Below are 9,749 nucleotides of genomic sequence, written 5' to 3'. Positions count from 1 at the left end.
ACGGCTAAAAATTAGTATCTTGGCTTGCAGGTTTTGTTGCTTTATTTATTTATTTATTTATTTATTTATTTATTTATTTATTTATTTATTTATTCCCAGTGGTTTAGTCTTCTCAAAAACTCTTATATTCTTCTCCTTCTTCTAGAACCTTCCTTCGCCTTCACAGTCTTCACTCGCTGTATTTTTCCTCGATCCATTTATCACGCTCGCTTCATCATCACTTCCACCATTGCCGTTTCACACTCAATTCTGCCACGTAAGCAGGTATTATTCGCTTACGATCGACTCTGATTATTAAGCAGCTCTTATTGAATCTATTTCTGTACAGATGAAAGTTCTTTTGCTGCGGTTTGATTTTTTCTTTGTTACTCAGGCAATGCATTTTATCTATTGTTAGCTTTGAAACGCGCAATTAGGTTTAGTGTTTATCGATTCTATTTCTAAAGAAATTAGTAATGCTGCTGTAGTTATTCTGTTTGCTCTAACCTTTTGTTAATTAGGAAGTCGTAGATTTGACCTTATAGTTAGATAATGTAACACGCAGTTACTCTTTAATGTTTAACAATTTCTAATTGTAGAGAGATTGAATTGAATGCTTTTATGTTTTTTTAAGTTATTGAACAATATTGTATACCAGTCTACCAGAAGCATGATTGTGCAATATCAAGTGAAAGTGATATAACAAATCAGGTCAATACGTCATACTACTTCATTTTGACTACCAATTGACCGTAAAAGTAATTTTGATGTATTAAAATATAAGTGTTTAAGATAAGTTTCCTGATGCTTTATATGTAGTTATAGATATAGATAAAGATTATCGTTTAGTTTATATCTAAAATGCTTAACTGCCAACTGCAGTAAATATAATGTTGAAAGAGAAATTTGTTTGATTTAGTGATTTGCTTTTTAAAAAATCGATCATTTAATTGGCTTAACTTGATAATTTGATAGAAAGGAGGTGATCACCAAGATCAAAAGTAAATTCAGAAGCCAATCGGTATCAAGATGGAAGTGTTGAAGCTACCACTAATGAACTTAGTAAACTTGCCATTGTTGAAAATGCTTGTTCTCTAGTAATAAATGGAAACCTTTCACATGGTAAAAAGTCGGCCGTTCAACCTAAGTCTTATGGGACAAGGCCGGCTGCAACATCAAAAAAAGCTGCCGATTTGAAAAAGTTGTTGAAGAAATTCAAAGTGGATAACTCTACTTACGCCACTGCAAAAATAAGAGCCACGTTTTATCCCAAATTTGAAAATGAGAAGTCTGATCAAGAGGTTACTATCATTATTCTCTTTGTTGCAGTTATAATGTTGATAAATATTCAAAAATCTGGTGTTTGCGTGTCGATTCTTTCATTTGTTTAGCTAATTACTATTTTTTGGAGTTACTGAAATTTATATATGTTGGATTCTAGGTTAGGATAAAGATGATAGAAAAGATATCAGAGGGTATTGGCACATTGGAGGTACTGTATCCCTGTAATTTGTTATGGTGATATTTCTTTGGTATACGTATATGGCTGGTAATGTTTTTTTTTTTTTTTTTTTTTTTTTTTATTAAAATATTTCAGGTCTCACTCAAACACTCTGGATCACTTTTCATGTATGCTGGTCACAAGGGTGGAGCATATTCAAAGAACAGCTTTGGGAATATGTATGTTAACACCTTTTTCTTTCTTTTTGGATTTGTAGAATCCGCATAGTCATTCATTTATCATTTAGATAATGATTTCATCATCAAGCTATGCACCAACATATTAGTTTATAAAACTATTAGTTACTAGTTATGTGCACGAAAGTTGAAACTATAATAATATGAATATGTTTGTAAAAGCTGAAGTTACTTATAGTAACAAGATTGGTTAAGGCATGTGTGCGCATTATACTTAGCCATTTTTCTTAATGCTTGCAGTTTTACTGCGGTTGGTGTATTTGTTCTTGGAAGAGTATTTCGTGAGGCATGGGGTACTGAAGCAGGCCAAAAGCAAACAGAGTTTAATGAATTTCTTGAGGTAATTGTCATTTTAAACATCGTGACCTTTATTTAAATGAATAATCTATTCATATTATGTTGTAGACAGTTTTTCTTCTAGTGGTAACAATTTTAATGAACGTGACATATGTTTAGCAAGAGCACATGAACATATCAATGGAATTGGTGACTGCTGTTCTAGGTGACCATGGGCAGAGACCTCGTGAAGATTATGGTAAGCGTAAAAGCCAAATATATTATTGTTTAGTAATTTTCAGTTGTTTTCAATTTTTGAAATGATGATTCAAATTTGATTTTCTGTTACAATGTGTGTTTCTTACTTTGAACAGTTGTTGTGACTGCTGTCACTGAATTGGGCAATGGGAAGCCTAAGTTCTACTCTACTCCAGAAATTATTGCGTTTTGCAGAAAATGGCGATTGCCCACAAATCACGTCTGGCTGTTCTCAACAAGGTGATCATCTAGAATGTTACATATATGAACTGCTAACGTTTATTCTCAAACCATTTCAAAAAGTTAATGTTTTACTTGTTAAAGTGACGTATTTTTGTATTAATAAAATATTATACAGTATGGATATTTTTACATAATCATTACATTAAACCAAGAAAGTGAGTGTTTATTTCCTGTAGGAACTCGGTGACATCATTTTTTTCTGCTTTTGATGCACTATGTGAGGAAGGCACAACCACATCTGTATGTAAAGCTCTTGATGAGGTGGCAGATATCTCGGTGCCAGGTACAACTATTTTCTCCACTAAACTTAGTTTTGGAATTCAACTATTGAATTTCCAAGTTTTATTTTGCAATATGACATTTTGTCTAATATGCTATGCTGTATGCTTTGTGTTTGTGTTTGTATGTTGGGCCCTGTGTTAATAAAGTAGGTGCAGCAATGTAAAATACTAAAATTATATTATCTAAAACGTAAATGAATGATTACAGGATCGATAGATCATATAAAGATGCAGGGGGAGATATTGGAAGGCCTTGTTGCACGTCTTGTAAGCCACGAGAGTGCTAAAGAGATGGAACTTGTTTTAAAAGATTATCCTTCACCTGTTATACAAGGTTTGCTTGCCATAAATTTTATTTCAAATATATTGTGTTCAGTACTCTTTCTATTCATGTTATTTAGTTAACTTTTTATAATAATTGTTTTATTTATATTGACATTGTAGTTCATCAAGATTTGGGACCAAGCCTCCGGGATATATGTGCAGCAAATACATCTGATGAGAAACAAGTAATGCTCTATCCCCTTTTAATATTAAATATTAAATATCAAATTAAACAATACATTATTAGAGACTTTTATTATAATCTTGATGTAACAAATGCAGCGAATAAAGGCACTTCTTAAACACACCGATAACTCTTTTTGTCCTGATTATGTGGATTGGTTTGGAATTGAAGCTGACGATGTACCATTAAAAAAAGTTGATCAGCCCGTAGTTGACAAAATTCTTAAAGCAAATTCGTCTGATTATTCTACCACAAAGTTGAAGGTAAAATTTTGCTCTTTTTCATAAAGAGTAGAACTTTTGGACAGGTAGTAGACAAAAGGTTATATAAATGTCTGCATAAGTAACATAACACATGACAATATAAGTTTGTGTTTTCATTTTTGTCTTGTTATTTTGTATTTTGGCTAATCAAATCTGGTTACCTTTTCACCGACTTATATGAGGTTGTAAATGGTTATTTGAGGTTACATACCATAGTTACTTTATATGTTACATCTTGTGTCGTTTCTTTTATTTTGTTTTATATAATTAATAATTAATTCACATTATCCTTTTACTAAGATGTGTAGTTTTATTTATAATTATATATACATGTACTTCATTCAGGAAATAGTTAGTTTGATGAAAGAAAAGTGTGTTCCTGCTGATTTCAAGTGCTACAATAACTATCACAAAATCAATTCAATATCTCGTGAGAATATTCACTTTAAGATGGTAATCCACGTACGCCGTGATTCAGCCTTCCTGGATTATCAGAAAGAGATGAGGTCATAAATCTTTTTTTTTTATATGTTATAGATCTCTTGTTACACAAAAAAATTGGTTTTGATTGACTACCTTTCATATTTTGTGCATATAATAGATGCATTATTGACTTCTATTTGGTGTTTTTCAGGAACAAACCAGACCTTTGGCCTCTATATCGAGGTAAATGCGTCATGACACTAAGTTATTACACCTGAGATGTAACTTAATAACCTGTACCTTCATTTGTTATGTTAATAATAATCAATAAATCCTATGATTGTATATGGATGTCTGAAATTTGTGCACAGATAATTTCATTTTTGTGTACAGTTTTGAAGCTTGCAGATGCATGATATAATGGTTGTCAGACATGCTCATATCACCTTCTGTTTTTCAGGTTTCTTTGTTGATGCTAACTTGTTCAAGGCAAGTAAAGAGAAACCTGCAGAGATAAATAAAACTAGCTCCAATGTTGGAAATAATCATGAAGATGGTGATGATACATTCTTTAAAAATGGGTCAGCAGATGAAGATGCAAATATAATGATCAAGCTGAAATTTCTCCCATATAAGGTTTGTTAATCATAATCCAAATTTCACCTGTTTGTTTTCGTGATGTAGTTTCTTTACATTATTCTGACCTGATATTTTTATTGCACAGATAAGAACGTTTTTAATTCGTAATGGGTTATCAACTCTTGTCAAAGATGGTCAAGCTGCCTACAAGACCTACTACCTCAGGTAACATATGACACTTTATATAATAAATGTGTGGGTACATGTGTGTTTATGTTGATATCATCTTGTTCTAGGATCATATTTGAGTTGTATAAACTATCATCTCGGTAATTCTTATTTATACGGTTTTATGTTATCGTTTATGTTAGGGATGTTTGTATCTCTCATTTATTTGGGTGATATTTAGGGTTTCATAATTGCATGTTGTAGGGAAATGCAAAGATGGAAAATATCATCAGAAAAGCAAAAGCAGCTCTCCAAGATGTTGGATGAATGGTAATGAATGATTCAGTCGTTTTGTTTGCAACTTTTTTTGTTATCATTATTATTAATGTAGTTTTCACTAAATACAAGATAAACACACACAAAATTCAGGGCAGAGTACATAACAAAGAAATGTCCATACACAAAACTGTTATCAGAAACAAACTTGAGTGAAGCCGAGCCTTTTCTTGAACAATACGCGAAACGCAGTCCAGAAAATCAAGCTTTGATAGGATGTACTGGGGACTTGGTGAGAAATGAAGATTTCTTGGTCATTGTTAGAGATGATGTGGTGAGAAATAAAGATTTCTTGGTCATTAAAAGACATGATGACTTTGTTGAGACTGAAAATGTTCTAGAACCTTCTAGCCCATGTTCAGATGCCGTTCAGAAGAAGAAAGGGCTCCTAGTATTCTTTCCAGGTATTGGGTTTTTTCGATCTCAAATCCATAGTATGTGTATGTGCGTGTTTTATCACTAATTTAAGCTATAATTTGTTTCAGGAATACCTGGTTGTGCTAAGTCCACCTTATGTAAGGAAATACTAGGCCCTTCGGGTGGACTTGAGGATGACCGTCCGATTCTTAGTCTAGAGGGTGACCTTATAGAGGGTATCTGACACTTCTAGCTGATATTTTATATATATGTGGTTTTTTTTAGTTTTTTATTTTATTGAAAATCAAAGATTTACACTCCTAACCGCCTATTGTTTGCCCCCTTTTTTGTTTCAAATGAGTCCTGAATCCACACCCTTTTGGTTGATGGATCGGCAAATACTCCTAGGCCAAAGGCCCTTCGGTGGTTGTCTTAGGGCCTATTTACTTTTCACTTAATGATCTATTTCCGTATCAATAAGTAAAATTGTTGTTTCTTTATCACTTAATCTGTCACTTAATCTGAAAAATAAATGGTATGTTTGTAGGAGACATAGAAACTGAGACCCCTTCCCAATCAGAGGCATATGGAAACAATACTTGATACAAAATAAAAGTAAACAACTCCTTTAGTATCTTACTCTCTTTACTACCATAGTTTGACCACCACATTTATTGTTAACTTGGAGACAATATATTATATGTTTTCTGCATCTTTATATAAGGGGGTGTTACATTAAGTGGGCACGAACTATAATTAGCAAGTGTTTATATGGTCGTATAGGGTTAGACCTATGGTATGCATGTGAGATAGCCGTTTTATTGATCACTTTCTCATTGGATTTTCAACAGAAAAGTATTGGGATAAAGTTGCTGATGAACTGCAGAGGAGACCTTATTCGATCATGCTTGCTGACAAAAACGCACCCGATGAATACGCTTGGAGGCGGGTAAGTTTTTTGGAAGATTATTCATCATTCATAAACTACACATTAAACATTTTATCAGAAATAATATGGAGCATTATGACCTACTTCTAATTTTTATAAAAAAGCCTTAAGAATGAAGTATGTGGTGATTTATTTCCGCTTTTGTAGATTGAGAACGTGTCCCGTAAAACTAACGCATCTGCAGTGCTGATTGTGCCTGAATCGGAAGGTTTCTATTTTATTTCTATCTTCTACACATCTACTGATTTTTAATTTTAAGAGAACACTTGGAATTTGTTTCTTTTCTATCACCTAAAGCAGTAACATATCCATATTCCTTATATTCATTTCTTGACATATTTCACAGTTTTTAAATTAGTATAGCAAATTCAAGTCCAAAAGGTTTTGTCTGTTAAGAATGATTTTCTACTTTTGTATTCTTTTACTATTATTCTATTTCTAAAAGGAATGGAATGCATTACTTAAATTCTATGCTGATGAGAGTCTTTTACTAGTTATTGCCCAAAAGGCCCCTTAATAAGAAAAGTTTGCTCGTGGCCAAACGTAAGATCATGATTTTTTAAAAAGTAAATACATAATGTTGCAAATTAATTTTCTGAATTTGTGTAGGACGGCTGTTGTATGTTTGCTTTAACATGTTACGTAGTACTTTGTATGATCAAACATGCAGGAACCGAATCAAATCCGTTCTCACTTGATGCGTTAGCAGTTTTCATGCATCGTGTACTTAACAGAGTTAATCATCCTGTATGTATCTTTACTTCTTTGTTTCCCATTTACGCCATTTTTGTTCTCATCCACTTATTGGTATTGAACTAGTACTTTTTTTTATTACCATTTTGTGTTTAATTTGAAGGGAAAGCTTGATAATTCTTCCAAGAATGTGGGATATGTGTTGCTAAGGTTCTATCATTTGTACAATGGAAAGGTATGACAGTTTTGAGCAGTATGTTTTATTTTTTTAAGTTACAAATTAGGCAAGTTCAGGTATTTCTTAGGCACACATCGTACAAGTTTTTAATTAATTTAATAACCATTTGAGTTTTTTTTTTTTTTTTTTTTTTTTTTTTTTTTTTTTTTTTTTTTTTTTTAATTAAACGATTAGGAGGTCTTCAAACCTTTAACATTAGAAATACATTTTTGGCGATGCTTCAACCTTTTCCATATAAGGAATTTTTTATCATCATTTTACGCATTTGACCTGCTAGATTTAGAACCTGACGCGAATCAACCCGCCTTTGACAAGGGGGTTGAAATATATTCAACTACTTTATATTCTTGGAAAATCGTTGTTTTAAGTGTGTTCCTTTTTCTCATTTCAGAACCGCACGAAGTTTGAGAGTGAACTTAAAGAGCGTTTTGGCTCACTTGTGAAGATGCCTCTCCTGAAATCTGAAAGGTAATGACATTAAGATTTTAAAACTTTAGTATTTTATTATATATACTAGTGAAATGACCCGTGGAACCACGGATTTGTTTAAACGAAACAGTTTAATGATATGTTTTAGGTATTAAGTGAACGTAAATGCTAAAGTTATTTAGTTTAATGATCCGTGGAACCACAAAGTTCGACTAAGAAACTCGTCAGCTGAACATTTCATCAAACACCTAAAATGCATATTAAACAATTCACATCCAATAATAAGAGATAATATTGGTTGTCATTTTATTTTAAAACTGTAAATTATTTAATTTTAATAATTAAAATAATTATTAATAAGATTTAATAATAATAATTAATTAATAAGATTTAATTTTAATTCAAAATTATTTAGATTAATGACATCACCCACCATGCTTAGATTTTTTTCTTTTTCTTTTTGATTTTTTCTTAACAAAGGAATTAGCCTAATAATAATGACATCATCATTATAACATTTTAATATTAACTGCATTTTAATATTACTATATATTATGATGAAAAACCATAACTATTGCTCTTGCACTAACATTGACTTTATTTATTTTTATTTGTTTTGGAATTTAAGGAGTCCGTTACCTGATTCAGTGAAGATGGTATTGGAAAAGGGGATAGATCTATACAGGCTTCAAAATAAAGGTAAATACTTAAAAGATTGGGTCGAATGGGAGAAGCAATTGCGTGAAGTTCTATCCAAAAATGCCGAGTATGTAATATCTATTCAGGTAACAATTGTCACGTTTATTGTTATAACCAGCGAGTACCTTTTAAAGCAATTCAATGTTGTGTAATGTTATTGAGGTTGTTACGTTTCTAGGTTCCTTTTGAATCCGCTGTTAAGCAAGTGTTGGAACAACTAAAACGAATTATAAAGCGTGAATATGTTACACCCACAAGCGATAAGAGGAAGTTTGTTTTTGCTGCTATTGACGTTAATGCTGCTGACGTTCATAATCTCCTTTCGAATGTGAGTACTATGTCTACTTTATTTGCTAAACATGCAAGATCCGCCTGGCCATCAACTCTTAGGCCCCGTTTGGCTCACAGAATCCAATGAGATTCTGGCGGAATTGGAATTGAATTTAGACACGACGAGTGTCTAGATTCCATTCCAATTCCGCCGGAATCCCATTGGATTCCGTGAGCCACACGGGGCCTTAAAGTTTGAGATAACGGGTGGGTCTGGTAGGTTGGATAACGGATCAAAACAGGGTCGACCCAAGTTGAGTTGAAATTCTTTTTTTTCCCTGCACAGGTATCTAAGAACAGCCCAAAGGTGAAAACATTCTTGGAAAATAAAAACATCGAGAACAACCTTAAGATGGCCCACATAACTCTGGCTCACAAGCAAAGTCATGGTGTAACCGCTGTGGCCAATTATGGTCGATTCGAGAACCAAGAGGTCCTTGTGGATGTAACCGCTTTATTCTTCTCAGATCAACTAGCTGCTTTTGAAACCCATTTGGGTTCCATTGATGACGAGAAAATAAACTTTAAAAACGAGTGGCCGCATCTAACATTATGGACTGCTGAAGGCATACTACCTGAAGAAGCTAATACACTACCCCAATTGGTTTTGCAAGGGAAGGCTACTTGTATTGAGATTGACCCGCCTTTCCGGATTAATGGTGTTCTGCAGCTCCATTGAGGAGGGTAGACAAGAAACATATATAGCGTACAGTATCAGGTTTGTAGGATCAATGAGTACCACGAGAAAACATGATAATACATAATAATTTATGAGTTCTGAGATTATTAAAAGTGTTAGGAAGAGGGGATCGCCTGAACGTTGGGAGATATAAATTTGAGAGAAAAACAACTCTATTACTCACAAGAATAGATTTACAGAGTATTACAAAACTCTTACAAAAAACACTCTCAAAACTCACACACACTCTCTAGGTTGTGATTACACTTCTCTGAGTGATTTGGGATGATTTACAACTGAGGTTTGCACCTCTATTTATAGTAAAAATTCTATGGCGGTGGAATGGTGTGAACGGAGAAGGTT

At 33.0% G+C, this 9,749-nt stretch overlaps 1 protein-coding gene across 2 annotated transcripts; it reads left to right on the top strand.

Moving 5' to 3' along the window:
• The first annotated feature begins 1,151 nt into the window (after window positions 1-1,151).
• LOC139853181 (tRNA ligase 1-like) lies at window positions 1,152-9,493 on the top strand. 2 transcript variants are annotated; one of them, XM_071842563.1, is made up of 25 exons: window positions 1,152-1,280; window positions 1,421-1,471; window positions 1,577-1,659; window positions 1,918-2,017; window positions 2,134-2,212; window positions 2,328-2,451; window positions 2,631-2,737; window positions 2,944-3,069; window positions 3,180-3,244; window positions 3,342-3,506; window positions 3,852-4,012; window positions 4,141-4,172; window positions 4,390-4,565; window positions 4,654-4,733; window positions 4,941-5,006; window positions 5,106-5,416; window positions 5,498-5,605; window positions 6,221-6,318; window positions 6,466-6,526; window positions 6,989-7,065; window positions 7,175-7,246; window positions 7,641-7,717; window positions 8,307-8,463; window positions 8,556-8,705; window positions 8,994-9,493. In XM_071842563.1, exons 2-25 carry the CDS (start codon window positions 1,433-1,435, stop codon window positions 9,384-9,386), a joined length of 2,907 nt encoding a protein of 968 aa, XP_071698664.1. In that variant the 5' UTR covers window positions 1,152-1,280; window positions 1,421-1,432; the 3' UTR covers window positions 9,387-9,493. The 2 variants fall into 2 exon arrangements, with proteins under 2 accessions (XP_071698664.1, XP_071698665.1); XM_071842564.1 differs by lacking the exon at window positions 5,498-5,605.
• Window positions 9,494-9,749: the final 256 nt, after the last annotated feature.

Source organism: Rutidosis leptorrhynchoides, chromosome 6 (assembly GCF_046630445.1).
Source record: "Rutidosis leptorrhynchoides isolate AG116_Rl617_1_P2 chromosome 6, CSIRO_AGI_Rlap_v1, whole genome shotgun sequence".
NCBI classification, from domain to species: Eukaryota; Viridiplantae; Streptophyta; class Magnoliopsida; order Asterales; family Asteraceae; genus Rutidosis; species Rutidosis leptorrhynchoides.
The sequence above is the reverse complement of the archived record's forward strand: the minus strand, read 5'-3'. Positions and strand labels throughout refer to the sequence as shown.

Bases quoted from the DNA above. Each gene is read 5' to 3' on its own strand.
- LOC139853181 (XM_071842563.1), top strand. From the start codon at position 1,433: ATGATAGAAAAGATATCAGAGGGTATTGGCACATTGGAG. The intron at 4,566-4,653 runs GTTTGTTAATCA...TTTATTGCACAG, and splicing joins TGAAATTTCTCCCATATAAG to ATAAGAACGTTTTTAATTCG. The intron at 7,066-7,174 runs GTATGTATCTTT...TTTAATTTGAAG, and splicing joins TTAACAGAGTTAATCATCCT to GGAAAGCTTGATAATTCTTC.